The sequence below is a fragment of the Haliaeetus leucocephalus genome, unplaced genomic scaffold, assembly GCF_000737465.1.
Source record: "Haliaeetus leucocephalus isolate CR32 unplaced genomic scaffold, Haliaeetus_leucocephalus-4.0 Scaffold417, whole genome shotgun sequence".
Lineage (NCBI taxonomy): Eukaryota > Metazoa > Chordata > Aves > Accipitriformes > Accipitridae > Haliaeetus > Haliaeetus leucocephalus.
The window spans coordinates 2971112-2990467 of NW_010972853.1; the positions used below are offsets into that span (position 1 = coordinate 2971112).

The following is a 19356-nucleotide window of genomic DNA, read 5'->3' on the forward strand; positions in this document are numbered from 1 at the left end:
CGGCGCAGCTCGGGGCCCGGGCCGGGATGTTGGCGCGTGTACGAGCAGGAGCGTCACCGCTAGCCGCGCTTGGTGCGGGGCGCGCTCAGAGCGGGTCGCGCAGGATCGTACGGAGGCTTTTTGCTTCGTTGGAGGCTCGAGTGCCTCCCGCCTTGGGATTCAAAACCAAATTAATTTTCCCCGAGAAATAGCTGGAGTGCAGTGGAAGCCATTGAGCAGTCGTTTGCTTCTCCGGAGGCTGTGTAGGGGTCTTCTTGGCGCCCAGCGTCGCGCAAAGCAAGGAGGGACGCGGGACGGAGCCACGTCTCACCACAGGAGGAGTGGGCAGAAGGAGAGAAGAGAGCGCTAGGAGAGGTGCCACGGGGAAAGAGATGTCTTTCCTCTCTCAGGGTTGTGAGAAAAGCTAACGCCAAGGCTGAGAGTGGAGTGGGGGGACAGAGCTTGTGGTCCATCAACTTTTCCAGACCGGTTTTAATGTATAGAAAGGGCGTGTGCGTGTGAGCGTGTACGCGGCGGGCGCGAGGTGACCTTCTGGCGGGGTTAGGGAGGTGAGCCACGGTGTGGACTGTAATTTCCTCACTCACGTTTATTGCAGTAAAACATGCTGAGGAAACGCTGTGGTACTGTGAAGCAAGAAATATGGGACAGCTGATCGCAAGGAGGAGCCTGCTTAATTTTCTGCTTGTCTTTACTGGCTATCATGATTTACAAGGTAGAAACGTGAAAAGCCAACCCTGCTTTCCGGGACACAGAAATGTGGTGAAGATGCCTCGGAGTGTCAGAAATGGGGCTTTATCCTCAGAAGCACCTTTTTGCCTGTGGGCTCCATTCAGTCGTTAAAGGCAAGGGCTCAATAACCTGTGGTGATTAGGTGGCAGCAAGGAAGGCAGGAACTTCGCCATGGGGTACGACAAAGGCTGGATCTCGAGGAACGAGAGCGAGCATGCCCCGTACCAGGCTGTCACCAGAGCTCTGGAGATGAGGAACTCCTCGGCTGGGCAGATGGTGTGGCAGGGTGGGAACGGCAGTGAGGCTGGTGCCGCGGAGAGCGAGGAGCATGGCGAAGAGCAGACCTACAGGCATTTCACTACCACGGTGCAAATTGTCATTTTTGTGGGCTCTTTGCTGGGTAAGTGAGTGTTGCTGGAGTTTTTTGTTGATGTGGTTTGTTTATCCTTATGGTCAGGGACTGCAGACCAAATGGTAACTAACATCGTTTGCTGCTTAGTGACTCTTCTTTTCGCGTTTTAGGTCCTCAGGTGTATGATTTCAAGTTCCTTGTGGGTTTTTGATGTGTAAAAGCTGTTACTATAAAATGCCATTCATCACAGATGAGAACTGGTACATTATACATTTGTATTGCTTGGTAAACTTTTCCATCAGAATTTAAATGGGCAAAAATTAAATGGGTTGATTACACCCTTATTTTCAACTGTAATGGGATATGTTCTCTTTACCGTACAAAAAGGGTGTGGAGTATTTTAAACAAGTTTTACTGAATTTCTGTTTCACACTGCAGTAATTCTGTATTTGTGTCCTGCAGCTTTTAAATTAATCCTTTGGAAGTACTTTATGCTTTACACTTTATGCTGTAATATGTATAACCATGTGCAATCCTCCGTACTTGTTATCCTTCAGGTAGGAATCATAGACTTTAGATATGTGGTAGTAAACTAGTAATATATTGCCATAGAACTTTACAGACGTGTGTACATATGCTTTCTAGGTGCTTGTAGTATGTTGTTTTGTTAGGAATACATGGGCATTGTTTTAAAAAAAAAAAAGCAAAATAAGCCTTATGGTGAGTCAAGTTGGCGCTGTTTGGGAGATCAGTAAGCTAGATTTCAGTAAAATGTCACTACTATCTAAATCATTCAAAGCTGGTTACTGGAAATGATGAGGCTTTTGACACAAGGCTTGACTGAGAAAGTCTCCAGCTGTCTTAGGAGAGTTCAGCAGGACTTTGCTGATGGTCATTGGCTCTTATTATCAAGGATTTGTTTTTGTTTTTCCTGATCTTGAGTAATGCTAAAATCCATTTCTGTGGTCATGGTAATTAATTCTAATATTGATTTTTTTCTTGGTAATATTTAATATCACTTAATTTCTAAGAAGATGGTAAGCATGGTCTTGGAACAGCATTGAGCTCTGGGCTCAGTCAGTGATACACTTATATTACTGTACATCACTGAGTCTTTTGGCCTCAATTATTCCTCTGTGCAGGGGGGGTAATCTTCATGGTTCTTGCTTTTTTTGTATTTAGTGCATAGGTAGTGTGGGGAAGGGACTCTCTTTTTCCATATGTTGGATAGTGCCTGGCACAAAATGCTAGCCAGCAAATAGTGTCCTAAAAATAACGAGATGAATGTATTGCTCTTTACTGAATGGAAACAAAGCCACAAAGAAGCTGAAGCCTCGATCCCCAGAAGGTCTTAGGGCTTCGGTGCCTGCATGCTCAGCCCTCATACGTGCCAGATGTTTTGCTTATGCATGTGCTGCACACTGTCTCTGCTTCAGCAGGGGAGAACAGCTTGATATTTACCTCACACTTAGGCTTGCACAAATGCCGTTAATTAAGTTTTCCTCTTCATTTGTTCTCTGCCATGGTCCTTAGAGCGTGGGCGGCATCCAGCTCTTTTCTCCATCAGGTGAGGCCCTCAGTTGAGCTGCAGAATAGCAGTTCTTTGGTCCAGTGAGTCTTAGGTTCCTCTTTGCAGAGGGGAAACCCTTCAAGGGGAATTAGAACTATCCTTCCCCCTAAAGCATGAGATGGGGGGCACTCTCCTCAGAGGTAGGATGTGTGGGTTTGAATCCTTTCAGGTTTGGGTGGATGTGCAACTTGTACATCCCACAATGTCAGTGCGTGCTCAAGCCACTTTGCTATTGGATAAAATAGCACTACCCATTTGAAAGGAAGAAATGATTTCTACTTCCAGCTTGAAAAGAAACAAACATATATGCCTCAGTCTTGATAATGAATACTGGGGTCTGACATAAGCAGCAGTCTACAGCATAGAGAGGTCCAGGTCCTACAAGAGGCAAGAATCACAATCAGGGTTGTGAATTTAATTTGGGTTCCTTCTGTGCAGAAGAATGTGATGTGATAGTCAGTTGTGAGAGAGATGTATACTATGTTTTTTTCTCCTGTTTAAGACCCTTATTTGAGACCTGTGGGGAAACTTGTAACAGTAGGAGGAATTCTTGTGTTAGTTTTTGCTGTGTTGTGAAAGGATGGTGCTATGGTGTTTCATGATACCTGCCAAGGGCAAGGAAGTCAAACTGTTCTTTATGGTTACTTTAGAATACATTGAAAGCGCATCCTCAATTTATTTATTTATTTTAGGTAGCAATAACAATGATACTAGATTCTAGAATTTTTGTCTTTAGAAGGGATTATGTAGTTGTCACAAGCTTGCCAAAGCTTGAACTTGGATGTGACCTTAACATGTACATCAGAGGATCTAACTGGTAGAATCAACCAGAAGTATCAAGAAGAGGCTTGCTAACTGGCAGATTTTTTTCCTATCGTTTTTTGTCCTCATTTGTAGCAAGTTTTCATTGTTAAAAATTTCTGATTTTGTAAAGAATCAGATTATTCCAAGTTTGGAATGGACAAAACCATAATTATTAGTCTAAAAATCACTTATAATTTGGGGCAGTTAGAGATGAGAGTACTTCAGATAACTTGGTCATGAGTTACTGAGTTAATGAAGCTATAATGTGCTTAAATGCTACAGTTTTAAATAGCTGTTCATGTGACTTTGAGTCTGCACAAACTTCCTACTGTTGCTCTTCCACTGCTTGTGTGGAAGTTCTCACTTAGCAGACTACCTATGATTTTAATATTCAAGGACTGAGGAATAGGATGGGGTAAATCTGCATCTCTATACTTTGAACCCAGCTGGTACTACCTGTTATGCACTCCTTTGGCTGTAGCCTACCACAAGGTTTCCGCACAAGACAGGAGGCATTGGAGGGAGGAATTTGGTCAATTTAATTACCCCGATCAGCAGGTCAGTTTGCTTCTATGAAGGAAAGATTTGCAGTATATTCAAGACTTGCAAGCCATTTCTGTCTGTGATGCTTAGCTGAGTGCATGAACTGGGGAATTCATCTGGGGAGCTTTAAATGTTTTGCACATGTTGATGAACTTATTTATCAAATGCACAAGGTGAGGTACCAAGTGAGACTAGAAGGTCTTGTTAATGTTGTCTTCCTGTGCAGCTCCATGGCTGGTAATGGCAGTTCTCACAGTAATGGTATTTCCTAGCCTGTAAGCTATCAACTTAGGGCAGGGCTAGAACAAAACAGTGAAAACTCTTGCCACCGGTGTTTCTCGTTCCACTGTTTGAACTGTGCTAAGATCAGGGAATGTGGAACATGTTACAGAAAAAAATACAAGCGTGCTGAGCATCAGCAGAAGAACTAGGAAAAGACCTATGCCTCTCTTTTCTGATGCACATGTGTACTTGGTGCTCCCTGAAACCAGGACAGAAATCAAGAGAGTGGCTGCGTCAGGAACTCTGGAATGACAAGTGCATGTGTAGAGATGTGTTTCTGGTGTGGGGTCAAGGTGACTTGCACTCAGTAGTCTGCTTAGGCCATAGCTGTGCAGGTACAGTATGATTAAATCTGTTGCTTCTATGAAAAGTTACTCTAGGAGAATAGAAGCCAAAATAATTATGCTGCTTGGGTCAACTCTCTTATATGAATGACTGTTTTTTGGACCCCTCAATTGCCCCTAATTGGCTTAGCAAAAGGAAAGCTAATGTGCTGAATTTCTGTGTGTAATGCAGCAACTTTCACTACCTTAAATATGAGGAAAAGTGAAAGGCACCAATGGGGAGAACTAGCTGATTTTACTGGCCGCTAGAATGATGCAGACAGGAGCAGTGAGTGTGACATGAGAAGCAACACAAGCTGTCAGTACTGATTCCCTTCAGTTGACTTAATTCTATCTGGTAAAAGGTGTCAAGAGATTTGAGCTTTGCATGTCCTAACTTGTTTTGAAAGGATGTAGAAGTCGTCATTGGAAGAACAAAAATGGTAGAGATTTGCTTTGAGATTGATTGCTTCACTTCCACTAATCCTGCACAGATCTATCTGCTCTGCAGTCCCCTGTGTATTCTGCCTGACTCAGGTTAGATAATTTTTTACTTCCTTGTAAGAACTGTAGGAACTGTTTCATTTTGTCTAACCTGTGTTTCAGGCCAGTTCCCTCCACCTGCCACCAAATGGATGTGGCTAAAATGATTAAGTCAGGATTGCTTGCATAAGTGAATGATGATTTGCAGTCACGGTAATACTGGCTAGGGTCCTTAGCTGGCAAATTCAAATGACTACTATCGAAGGGATGGTGTTGTTCATGTGAAGTTGATAAAAGGAAGGATAAAATAAAATTTAGGTTTAGAACTACTGCTTTGTCAAATTACTAAAGTTTTGAAGATTAAAACCATATTCTCCATCCTCATGACTTTTTTTGGCGTGTTACCCTGTTTGTCTGTCTCAGGGTTCTTGCTGCAGAATCTTTCTTCTGAGTCTGTCCACTTCACAATGTTGTTCTGTCACCTATTGCCATAGTAGCTAGCAGAGCACCATCAGTGATACAAATTCGTAACAAAAGCACAGTTTTTCATGCAGTTTCTAAAGTTGCTCCTCTTTGAGCACGAGTAAAGTTCTGCTTGGGATTTTTTTTTCTTCTTTAAATAAAAAAAAGAGATTTTATGAGTTTTGCTGATTGTGTAGGGATTTCTTTAGAAGAGGACTGGCAAGTATCATTTGCATGGTAGAGAAGGAAAATCTGTAGTGTTCCCATGTCCATGGGAAGTTGGTTCCTCTTGCTGGAGAATGGTTAGGCTTCAGCTTTTGTATCATTTGTCGTCATCCTAATGGTCGGCATGTCCCAGGGCAATCCAGGGCACTGCTGGTTGTGCCCACGACTCCCCCATTGTGCTAGCTTGTCTGTACCTTTGCCATGTATGGATAGGGCTTGTTCTCACAGGGCGAGTTGAGGAACCGGGAAGTTCAGGAGCCCTTCAAGGGGACACCAGTTTTTGTTGCCTGCTACTGTGGCGAAGAGAAGTTTATGATTTGACTGACTGAGATCAATGGGCCAGGAAAGTCAGACTGCTGGCTTCTGCCATAGTCACTAACAGACTGGGAGCTACATCTGGCTGTGCAGATGTATCTGTGTTGGCTTTACATATAAGAGGACCCTAAGGTAAAGAAATTTCTGTCATTTGAGAAGCATGCTGCACAGCAGTTCTGTTACACTGCCCTAGGAAAGTGTTTCTTGTTTTTTGTTTCCCATTCTCCCCCTTCTGAGACCTGTGTAAACTGGGTGCATTCTAGATTTTCTCTTGTTCTCTCATTGTGAAGACCATAGTGAGATGGAGCTCATGCAGTGATCTCACTCTTCTATTTTGGGGGGCATATCTCAGGCTGTTTGGGCTTCTAATGTACAGAGCATGCTGTGAGGATCAACTACAGCATGGCAGGACTGCAACTAGCACTACAATATGTTTCAGTAATGCACAGCAGAGCAGCCAGGCTGCAAAGGGGATCACCAGTGCTGTTGGTGTTACTCATCACACGCTCAGAGTCAGAAGAAATAGAGGCTTTGGATCTTTCAGTCTGAGATCAGAGGAGTAGAGCAAAGGTTATAGGTTGTTTTTCATTGGATTTAAGAATTTAAATTTGTAACCTGAAATTTATAGTATTTTTTTAATTCAGATAATTTCTTCCCTCCACCCCCTCCTCCAGCATGAAAAGAAAACGGCAAAAAGCTGTAGTATGTTCCTGGCTGCTATTAAAAAATGAATTAACAGTTTATGAAAATAGAGTATTTGAACATGGTAACTGTGAAAAAATATTAGCTATTTGATTCAGAAGAATGTGGAGTTACTGCTTTTACTCTTGTGGCTGTCACTGGTTTGAAAAAGGTTACATGTGGACAATGACTTTTAAATAGGTGACAACTTAACTGATGAATGGCAAATCAAAGATGCTTTTTTTTTTAAGGCTTGGGATGACATAGGGCTCCTTTTAAAAGTGAGTAAATAGCTTCCTTTTCATCAAAGAAGATTCTTGAGATCAGATTTGCAGGGAATATAGGGATAGAGCAATATTGCTCTACAAAGGATATTTTTCTCTTGCCATTAGAGGTAATCAATCTGCAGAGACTAATTATTATTTTAGCACAGCAACCAAACCTTTGACAGAAGAAAGAGAGAGTATTACTTCTGAGCTTTGGGAGGGAGAGGTCACTGGATGTGGATGCAGCTGCTTTCACTTGAGTGCAGGCAGTGGGAGGGGATCCTAGAAATGAAGAGAAGGATCTCCAAGAAGCACTTGTAGCTGGCATGCACAGTTGAGCTTAGCTTGAAAGGAAAATAAAATTGATGGATGAAATGCAATAGACAAAAGCACCTTCTGTTAATCTCAGGAGAAGGGAAAGGAAGACCAGGAATAACGGTTTTGGGGGAAATCTGGATGTGGGCTCTGTCACTCTTAACATAGATTTTTTCCCCAGTTCACTTGTTTACATACAAATTTACATACTATTATAACTGCAGTTAAATGGGGGACCTTATATGCATTGTGCTTTTACTGATTGTAGCATGGGTGTATCTGAATATTTGTGTCATGTTAGGCTTAGGTGAGATTATATCTCATTATCGTGGTTTGTAGTTTCTATTCTTTTTATATTTCCCAGGTTTGAGAGTCTGCCTGTGCTCCTGAGGTTATTTAAGTCTGTTCACAATTTTCATGTTAGCCATGTAGATAAAACTGCAGTAATTTTCTTCTTAAAAAAAAAAATCATTCTTTTCAGACATTTAGGGACCCCGCCCCACTAGATAATTGATGAAAATTATAATGAGAAAGAGATGTCCTCAGTGACAGTGTCTACTCCTCAGACTGAATATGCATCTTACAGTTAGTTAAAAAAGCACATAAAGTATCCAAATTAATCCCAAATCCAGGAAGCTTTCCCGAACCTTGTAAATCAGTGCCTTCATAAGGGTTTGGGGAATGAGGCTCTTTGTTACTTGCTCTTTCATCTTCCCAAATCTGTCTTGTACAGAAGGAAATTTCACTGGAAAGGTTGAGGATGCTCTGGTACAGTTTGCACTCTAATCTAGTGGTTATAACACTTTTTTGGAAGCTGTGGGTTAGATTGGTTACCTCCTGGTTTCTAACCACACTTGATGATATCCAAGGGAGGTGTCCTTTGAAAGAAAACCGTGAGCTTTGAAACAGATACCAGATTTCCAAGCGAAAAGTGAACCCCTGCTGCCTTCCCAGGGTCCTGCAGGACAAGAAGAGGCAAGGCTTCAGGCTCACCCTTTTTCCTGAGGATTTCCCATGAGCCGTTTGGCTCCAGCCTCTCCCTGCCCTTGAAACTGATTTTCGTCTCCCTGTCTTGACATCTGTGCAGAGAGATGTAACATGGATTGTTACAGCACCTGATTTATAAAGGGATAGATCCCTTCTGGGATACAATCCTAAAGTAACTGACAGTCTAGGTAATGTGTTTGTAAAGACAAATGTATACTAGCATAAGGAATAAATATTTGTATCTTGGAATAGCTACCAGTGAAGTTTGCCACAGGCATCTTCTATTAAGAATGAAGCAGAGAATCTTGCAGTAAAAAATACTGCAGGTACATGATTAAAAGCTAGACTGAGAGAATTTTTAAAGAACGAGGGGCATGTCTGCAATAGCTCCAGCAAAAATTGTAGCCCTGCCCTCGAAAAGGGTAGGACCATCTGAGGGGAAAAAAAAAAAGGTCTGGGATGGGAAGCATGGTGTTTTGTTTCTAATGATGTCACTCTTAGAAAAATTGGAATTGTTTTAGATGAAATCTTCTAAACCAGGCACTTTGCATAGATTAACTTTGTTGCTGATTAGCTGGAATAGTTAAAGTTTGGCAAAGCAAAAAGTGACTGAAAATCAAGTCTAGTAAGAAGCACCAGGTGAATGTAATGATATGAGTGGTAATATTTGCATGTAATAATAATTGCATAGTAATAACATATTACAGTAACATAACATTATGGTAATAATTTTCCCCTGCATTTTTGTATGGGTGATTCCAAGCCTCAGGAATAATGGACCCTGCAGCAGTAAGCCCAGTTCAGGTTGCACCCTTGATAAAGTCTGTCTGGAATAGCTATTATGCTTTTACTTCTTATGTCTTTTCAGGTGAACTGCTAAGCAATTCTCTTCGGAAGAAAAATTGAGTTTGGGGAGTGGGTGAAGAAGAGGGGTTGTGAGAGCCGCTGCGGTCCCCGTTGCTATGGAGACCTCTCTTCTTCCCGTGCTTCAGCAGAGGCGCCTTGTCTGGCTTCAGCTGAGGGGCTACTCAGATCTAGCAAGACTGTGCTTTAAGAGAGGCATTGGGAAAATAATGATTTACCCAGCCTGGAAATGCGTGACGTGCAGTCATTTTTACCCGAAATGCAAGTGCCTGGTACTCTGGGGGTATGGTATGCTGGAGTGTTCTTCAGACACGTGCTGGGGGTTTAGCTGATGTCTTTAAACACCGTATGTGTCAAGGATGTTAAACTGATCCCTATTTAGGGTGACACTGATTGATACCAGTCATTTTACTGTCTGTAGTCCCCGTGTGAATACTTTAATGACAGCTATGAACCAGAGCTGTTTAGCTAAGTCACTGGATGTTATGTTTTGCTTTTCATTGTGAGTTACATTTACTCAAATGCCAGCTGGTGTATATATCACTAACTGTTTTGAACTTCAGTGAAAGTTTAGATGCATCAAGATTTTGTATTGGATATTATAGGGCGTAAGTTAGTTTTTCAGGCATAAATGAACCCAAGCACTTAGGAAGAATTTTAAACGATGTTAGTTCTGTTACAGATCTCATTTTTTGGCTTGCTATCGAGCAGGTGCCATGAGCACTTCAATGAGGTTTTTATTCTTTTCTGTTCATCTTTAGTAATTAATTTCTTATTTGTGTGGTGTTGGAAAAAGTAAGTTTGCCACTTATTTGGAACATTTTTCAAGATGTAGGAAATTGTGTACTTTTCTCCCACTCATCTCCAGAAAAGATGCTGGTAAGTGTTTAGGTGCTGCTGAATCCTGTAGGCTGGTAGAGGTGAGCCTGTTGCAGCTCTGTGTCCTCAGGTCCAGCCATAGCAGGGCTGAGCACACATTCCTGAGAGGCACACATGCACACAATACATATGCACATATATGCACGAGCAGCCACACAGACTGACAGAGGAAGAAAATGCAACACTCATGCAAACAAGAAAAGCACCAATGGCCTCGTCCTCTTCCCCTCTCTGGCTGCTCAGGATAAAAGCCCGCTACTATAAAATATATAAGCTTATACATATACACACATCCGTATGGATCTCTCTGTAGTAGCTGGTCTTAGACACCCAGTCTACCCAGTAGCTGTCTCAGGATCCTCTGGTCTCCCAGTTGCCTCACACACAGACACACAGATGTAAATGGGTCTCTCCAGTTGCTGGCCTGGAACTATGACCTTACCAGTAGCTGACCTCCAGATCCCAAGGTCTCTCCAGTAGCAGGCTTGGACCTCATGGTTGTCCACTAGCCGACTTTCAGAACCATCTTGTTCCTCTGGTATCTGGCCCAGACTTAACAGCCACACCAATACTCTCCTCCTAAGCATCTTATCCTACTTGCTGGCTAGTCTGGCTTGATGTTCAGTAGTGATTACACACCATCATGCACTCCCACACAAATACACACTCTCTGGTCTCTCCAGTCATTGCCACCCCTCATGTGTGGGGCCCTGATGCCCCATGGTCTGACTCCAGTTACTGCACTTGGACCTCCATATATACACAAATCCATGGAGTAGAAAGCCCCTCACCCATGAGAAGAGTTGGAAATAGAGTTTAATGAGAAGATGGGATAGACTGTGCATGGCCAGACAAGTGTACTGACCAAATGCCAGGTTATAGGTGGCTTTTATCCCCTTTTCCCTCTAGTCTCCCACATGTCTTCCTCCCCAAACCACCCTGAACGCTCTCTTTACCCACCTTTTTCCCCCTACCATAAACATACCATAATAAGTTTTATACAATCCCAGAATGCTCATTCCCTGCATCCCACAGTGACTAACAAGGGCTAAACCTCCTCAGACTGAAAGGAGACCTGGAGAGCCTCTCCCACAGGCTCATGGATGGCAGTCACCCCTGGCCCATGGGGCAGAGACTCCCCTACGACAGCCTGGGGAGGGTTTGGGGCTGGGGCTCCTTTCTCTGAGTAGGTTATTGGGGTTCCCCTGCCTGCTGCTGTGCCTCTCTGCTCCTTCGTCTTCATGGAGGCGAGCCTATCATCACATTTCCTAATATAAGCTACAGACTGCACTTTCTGATAATTTGGGTATAATGAGGCTCTGAGAACATACAGTAGATTGTACTAGTGGGAATATCAATGTGAAGTGTTTTGCAGAGAAAAACAAAAATGGATTTAATATACATCCTGTATATAAGGAAAAATTCCCAAATTATCAAGGTAATGTTTTGTTTTCCTGCTGTACTTCTTTTGGTCCCTGCCCTGCACCCCCCAGCCCATCACAGAATTTGTAAGTGACTCTGCATTCTTGGGTGTCCGGTATAAGTGGTCGCTGGGGCAACAGCTGAACTGGAAGTTCAAAGACTTGGGACTTCTCTGTGTTATGTTTGCTATACTTGCTGTCTCAATATCTAACGAGGTGGGAGTTCTCAAAATGTTCTGAGAGTGGGCTAGGTACTGCTAAAAAGTTTTCAAGTGGAAGAAATACCAGTGAAACAATTACTGTATTTTACCTCTTTGCAATGTCACTGCTGATTAAATGCTGTCCCTGTAGGAAGTACAGCCTCTTGCTTTCCGAACAGTACTGTTACATGTAAGCTTTTTTTATTTTTAGCATCTTTAAATTAGATTTAGCAGCTGGAAGCAGGGACAAGAACTGGTGCCTTGTAGTCAGCCAGCTTCCATAGAAACATTGCAATGAAGAAAATATCCTGGATTGGAAGGCTGGCTGGGTAAGAAATCACATAATCTCTCATGTAACATATTAGATCAGCCAGACAATGCAAATGGCAATTATGGTAGTAACAAAAGCAGTACTGAAGCTGAAATGGTGATGGCAGGGAGAGCTCTAATTGTCTTATTCCCTGCTCATGGTCTTTTGCTGTCAGGGATTGCTGGGAGATTGCTGTGGACTGCTGCCTTTTTAAATGCTTTATTAGCTATGATACTCAACGCTGTAATTTACATTCTTCTCCATCATGAATAGTCTGGCTTACTTCCTGACAAGTGTGGTTGGTCCTTCCTTCTGTTCTGGCAGTTCTCTTGGGGGAAAAAATAGCCTGTAATTTTTGGGGGGACAGAGACTGGTTTTAGTCTGCTTTTTTCCGCCACCTTTGAGTTACTCTCTTGTCTGTCAAAGCAATTCCATGCAAGAACTCAACAATTTCTTCTAGAAGCCTGATAAAATATGAAGTGATTTGCTGCTTGTGTAACCTCTTGTATCTTTCTTCACATACCTTGTGTCACTTGTCTTGTGTTCAGACTCCAGCAGGCCTTACTTTTGTTGTGTATCTGTGTTTCTTATGGCATAACTGGATAATTTCTCTGATACTGTAGAACAAACAATAAAGTCAGTCATACAAGGGGCTAAAATACATTTTCTACTGCTATTGCCTGAATTAATTAGAAAAAGTGGAAAATATTGAGGTGGGGTGTTTTCTGTTGGTTCGATTTAATATCTGTAGTTTTAAGGAGTATCTAGAACAGAGAGGGTAGTCTGTTTCACCTTTCCTAACTGTTGTATTAGGCTGTTTATTTCCCTTAGCCTCTTCAGAGGAGCACTAAGAACCCCTTTGGGACTGTGTCAATCTGAATCGGGTGCTCCTTTGTGCCTTTTGGCTTTCCTGAGCTTTTAGTTTAAATATTTTCCTGCAATTTTCAGCCTGACTCCAGTTTGGTTAGTATACAACCAGCCTGTCCTTCTTTTACAGGTCTGTCTTGTCCCAAAAGATACTCCATCTCTTAACATATCTAAAACCCCCTTCTTGGCATCACCATCTCCTTCACGCATTGAGACACCAGATCTCTGCCTGCCCTTAGCATATAGAGCTCTTAATAAGCTTCTTAATGACAGTGGTTGTGAAGGTCCTGGGCTTCAGTATCCTGGTTGATCACCCGAACTGAGCCTCCAGAACATCCCTCCGGCACTTCCCTGGGTCACCGGTACCGATACAGGCTGACCATTGACCCTGTTCTTCCTTGTGGGCTACTGGGAGATCCCAGGAGGTGTGCTGCCTTTGCACCTGACAGGCAAGTTACGGTGCAGGCCTTCCTCTGGGATGTCTCACAGCCAGCTAGCTCTGTGCCTAGTGAAGCGACATCCTGCCACTGCTGCTTCCTGTCCTTGGAGTCCTTTCTGCTGCCGGCGCATCCAGTATGCAGGAGGACGCTCTTGCCCAGATGGATACTGTCCTGCCCTGAGACTCGCGTCCCCAGCACAAGAGCTGCTGCAGTGGAGGTGAGACTATGCAGCAGTGTTCCTGTAGGCCTGATCTGGGACCTTTTTATTTCTCTTACCTGTTCCAGTTTAGCCATTCCCACCTGAAAAGTGTGAGGGCCAGGAACTCCTTGTACTGTAGACACACGCACACACACACACAAGACCCGCCCCTGAATAGGTAATCATGCGTGCTGCACTTCAGTAGCAGCCAGTAGCACTATCTGTTCCTGGACTTCAACTGGCATGTTGAGCTTAACATGTTAGTTATTTTAAGTTTCATTAGTTTATCTTGTCTTTTGCTTCAGCGATTAAGATTGCTGCTCTCCTACTGTACCCTTTTTCCGATGCTTAGCAGTGAAGTAAGATGTAGCCTGTATGAGATAAACCGAGGAGTGAGTGCGTGCACGTGTGAGGGAGCGTGTGTGGACAAGGAAGCTCATCTGCACCTTTGCCATTGCAGTCTCCCAGTGCACTCTTCCATCTTGGCTGCCCCTGTTCAATATGCTCCTCTGGTTATTTAGCTCCTGCCTTTTGTCCTGTTGTCACCTCTGCCCTGGGTATGCTCAGCCCCCTTGCCAGGATCAAGTGACCACCTTGCAGACCTCTTCGTATCCCACCCTCTCACATTCTCAACAGCAGTCACCTGGCAAACACTCAGAGGAGCCTCAGCAAACTCCCACTTACCCAAAGCATGTGGCCAGCAAAGGAAGCAGGCCAGGCCCAGACTCACCACTCTTGCTTGCCTTCCCACTGTCCTTGTCTTTCCTGGGCAAAACAGCTGTGCCACCTGCCTTGTTTGGTTGCCCTTTGTTTGCTACAGGTACTCCCACCACAGAGGGATAAGCATTCATCCTATTTTGTTTGGAGGGCACAAATACCCTGTGGTGGCTGGATGTAGCATCCATCTGTTTTGCAGATCCGTCACGTCTCCATCTTGTATAGGTTAAGTCTGGGAAATTACACGTATGTGTACAGTAACACTGTGTACATGACTACTAATCGTCAGGAAATGATAGTGTGATGTTGCCACATATACTGCTTTTAAACATGTCCATATTTTTTTTGAGAACGTTTTAAAAGATACAGTTCTTATTTTGCCCACTTCACCCAAACATTGATATGTTAATAGAAAAAGGGAACATTGCAAGGAACATCATGTACAGGTCAGCAGAATTACTATAATACTTACAGAAAAAGCTGCAGAACTCAATAGTGTATTACAGAATGTTCTTTTACTTCACTTATAAAATTTTTTATCTATTATCCTTATTTTCATTCGGTACAGTTCTCTAGTCTTCATGCTAGATTTGGCTAAGTTCAGTATTCTATGTCTGCAATTTAATTTGAAAAAAGAAATAAATTGCCACCACACTAAAATATTTCTGACTATAACAAGCCTCTGTAATAGGACAGCAAAGACATCCTTTTGTTTTATTCAGTTTTAAAAACACAGTCAGCAGAAGAAAAGAATCTGGTTAAAGGAGATACTAAAACACCCATGCAGTTGGCAAAGGCTGACACTGCATGATGTGGTACCAGCCTCTAGAGACTTATTTTGATTATTTTAAGCATTTAAGAAAGTAAAATTGTACTTCAGGTTCCAAAGGAGCTGAAAAACACTGGAGTACTCTTTGGATTCTCTTTCTCCAGTAATTCCTTAGAGCGTAATGTGGGCAGACCTGGATAAGCAGCTGTCTCAGAATACCTTGTATTTGCTGGGGCTGACCTTGTATCCAGTGGTCAGAGGTGATTGCTTTGCAACTGAAAATGCAGGTTATATGGTCGAAGACATTTCTATGTGATAGGGTCTAAAACAAAGAAATTTTATGTGGAAATGTCTAGGAAGGGCAAGTAGAGCCCTAGAGTATATCTGTATAGGCTGCTAGTGAGTGGTCTTTTCTTCGTTTGATATGTAGAGAGCTAACAAAGATGGTAGCTATTTGCATAGTAGTCTGTTAATAATTTTACAAATATATGTATCTTAGAATCACTGATGAAGTGTTGTTACCAGTCTCTGTCCATACATTCTACTATTTTCAGAGAGCGGGTAACTTTGCAGTCCTAAGAATCTATTACCTGAAAGAGAATTTCTTTGATTTTTGTTTGGAGGAAGACCTGGTTCAGGTCTGTCCTTAGGTGAATTAGTGTGAGTTGGGCTGCCTGCAAGCTGTCTGCAAGGCTTCCCTGTGAACTGGGAGACAGGCAGGCTTTGAGTCTGCTTCAGTCTTCAGTCAAGGCCATCTTCATCTATTGTATGGTCATATCTATCCAGTAATACTAGTCTGGAAGAATGAGACCACTCCTTTTTAAAATTGTTGAAAACTGACTCTATAAGCTTTCTGTGCTGTATATCCAGCTCTAGAGCAAAAGTAGATACTCTCTGAAACTGGCATGGCAGCTTGGGGTGAGATGGCTGTCTTATGTTGCTGCAGGGTAGAAAGAATGTGTAGACCCAAGCAAGAAGAATAGCCTGAAAGTGAACTGATTCTACGCATATCATACTGCAAGTAAATGGCTCTATGTAGTCTGAGTTCGAGCCTCAGGTGGCAAAAACACTATTGCATTTCCATCTATTCTCAGTTGCTAGCATAAAGTACAGCATGATCAATATAAGGTAGCAGGAGCTCTTGAAATAAAGTATTTTTGGTTTAATTGTTTGCTTTTAAGGAATAGAATTTTTCAAATATCTTTATTTTAGATGTGGACTTGATGTGTTTGGCTTTACCACTGACTTACCCAAGCACTCTAAAGAAGAACCTACTTTTGCTGTGCAACAAATGAAATCCGTTTATTTAGCCATCTTTTAAAGATGGCCTTTCTGGGAGAGATAGAAAATGATCCCAAAAGGCCAGCCTTCCTGTTTAAAAAAAAAAAAAAAAAGGCAGTATCCATCTTTGTACACATTTTTGCTTTGCTAAGTAATAATTGAGATTATTTACCTAATAGATTATCTCTCATATCTAAGAGCAAAGTTTTATCTGACATCTCTTCTTATTCAGGATTCAGGCAATATACTAGCTAATTTATACATAATCATTTGTAAGCCATGTTTACACACAAACTTGCATTTGTTTACATAAACCAGTTTTAAATTATCACTCTTATTCAGTGTCAGCACCTCTATTCAGATTAAAATGAAATTAACATTCAAATGGTCTTTTGCACCTCGTAATGGAGTAGGAGCCATCCTGTGCCAGGGTGACACTTGAACTACCACACCTTGGGGACAAGCATATTGGCATAGAGTGCTGAGGTTTTTTGGTACCTGGCCTTATTAAGTGACAGGTGCTTTAACCACTTAGTTTAATCTGATAGCACAATCATTTCTCTTGAGCTTTGATACTTTATCATTAAACTTGTTTAACATCTTTCATTTTACACACAGAAGTGATTGCCACCAATGGAAAAAAAATCTCCCCTTCTTTCCCCTGTCTTCTTTAACCTCTTGTTTTGTAACCTTTAGTTTAACACTGGGGGAAGAACAAGACTTAGTATCAAAGTAGATAATAGCTATTTAAATATCTGATAAACATCTCCCAATCATACATGTACACAAAGCTTAGCAACAAGCGATGTGCAGCTCTTACACCTGATCAGGTGTGCCTCAGGCAGTGCTGAGTGTCATAAGTATGTGTGGGGAAACAGGGCATTTGAGTGGGTCCTGATGAAAAGTACTATTCTTACTAGGGAAAAGCATCATGAAGGTCATCATCAGCCTCACCATTTTCACGATCACCACCTGTTGCACTGGCAAGGACACCAAGCAGAAGACATTTGTCTTGTGACCCCATTGCTTCCCCTCCCTGTCTCCATGGGGCAGAGTTTTTCCTATTTCCCTTGTCTCTTGCTTTCTCTCCTTTGTTTTTTTTAATCTCTAAAGTAACTTGAAGTCCATGTATGCCATCAGCTATGGACCTCATGAATAGATTTTTGTGCATTTAAGCCAGCGTCAACATCCTTTGGGCAATGAATGAAAAGTGCTCAGATGCCACAAAGTTTCTGAACCTATTTCTGGTCTGTCATTCTAGACGGTGGCCAGGCTTAGAGTAGTCAAGACTATGTAACTTCGCTTTTTGCCATAACAATTTACTTCATGCCTAGAATGTTTCTAATTTCTAGAGTGCTTTCCATAGCCATATCTTGAACTAATTTACTGGTCTTTTCTTCTTCCCTGACTTTTTAGTTGTTTTAAACTCAAGATGTGCATTATGGATCAATATTTGGAATTGTGCTTCCCCAGCATTTGGAAGCCTTCAACATGTCTGTAAAAGTCACTCTTCATTTTGCCTGAAGTTGTCTGAAGAGCTTACAATTTAGATTTCTAAAGTCCAAAGAGCAAAGGAAACAATAAAAGCTAGAGTACATGAAGGTAACAGCAGAAGGAGCAATGGTTGTGATGTGCATATATGTCCATACAGCTGAAAGTGTAAGAAATTATGAGTTTTGGCTGTCTGTCCTGAGAAGCCATACAGATGGATGTTCACCATCTCCTGAATATCAGGCTTAGGGTGTCACCCAGCAGAACCATTATCTGCTCTTGCAAAATTTGGCCATAAATGACTTCCAAAGGTAATGTGGCTACTTAGGGAACCCTGTGATCTTATCTCAATACTCCTATTTCTGGTCTCTCATTCTAGACAATGGCCAGGCTGTACCTTTGGAAGCTCTAGAAATCAAATTTTCATATACTTTTGATTTAAGAAAACCAAACCACACACACAAAACCCCCTACTTCTATTTTTCTTCAGCTAAGTTATTTTTAAAATAAATTTTGATTTGCAAAATGATTCATTACATTGGAAGAGTCTTAATTAGAAAATCCCTGCTGGCTGTTGAGTGCTTTAAGTTATTCTGATTAATCGGATACTACCACTGTGTGGAATAATTCTGCCACGACTTGGGGAGTCTTTTGAACTATTTGCTGCTGCTCAGGGGTTCCCAAAAGATTGATTATAAACTGAGACCATCGCAGGAACACGCAATAAAAAAAATCATTCTGTGCTTTTTTAACTCTGACAGTTGCAAAGCCTGTAAAGAACTGGAATAAAGACTGAAATCTGATTGTAGATATAGAGGTGATTTATGGAAGATTACTTGGGTCTATGGAGAAGACAGCAGTCACACTGAAGAGTTTCCTCCCATCTGCTTTTTCCTGTAACCTTCTGAGTCTGTTTTGTTGCTAAACCTCCTGAGTGCAATCAGAGATTTTTTTGAGAATTGTCTTTTTGGCATGGTAACTACTGCAACAGCAGCATGTAACAGCAGTCACAGATACTAGTAGTGTGTTAGTAGTCAGCAGGGAGTATTAAATTATAGACCTGTACTGCAGCAATACTTACCCAAGAAACATGCTAGAAAGTGCCATATATTTCAGTGAAGCAGTGGGGAACCTTGGTTTGATCTTAAGTATAATTGAGAGCTTTTCATTTGTTGTATTTAACTTTCTTTCATGTTAGGAAACCAGCCATAGAGATAGCTACCCCAGCTGGAATAGAGGGAGCTTCTCCGGTCAAAATAAAAAAAGAAGCTACCTACGGATTAAGAGTAGATCCTGTGTGAGATATTTGCCATCTTCTTAATGTTCTGTCTCTTAAAGAGGAGGAAAGTGGCAGCACACAAGGTTTAATCTCTTTAACTGGAAAATAAAGTGACATAGGTCTGAGATCCACCCAAGAGACAGGAGACAGGCACACCTGCAGCATAGCTGATGCCGGGACTGTGTGCCCAGGTCAGAGCTTGAACTCAGCTGCCGGAGCCACACACAGGGGCTGGGGGGTCCCAGGTGAGGCCAGCTGGGCCACTAAGGCCCTCATAGTCAGCCTGTGTGAAATTTGCTTTT

The 19356-nt window shown here is 42.2% G+C and overlaps 1 protein-coding gene across 1 annotated transcript in view; it reads left to right on the forward strand.

Moving 5' to 3' along the window:
* The first annotated feature begins 900 nt into the window (after positions 1-900).
* The window catches only part of GPR176 (G protein-coupled receptor 176), a 42637-nt gene continuing 24181 nt past the window's right edge, over positions 901-19356 (forward strand). The window contains exon 1 of the mRNA XM_010574205.1: positions 901-1129. Within this exon, the coding sequence (XP_010572507.1) occupies positions 901-1129 (229 nt within the window). The remainder of the gene's footprint in view (positions 1130-19356) is intronic.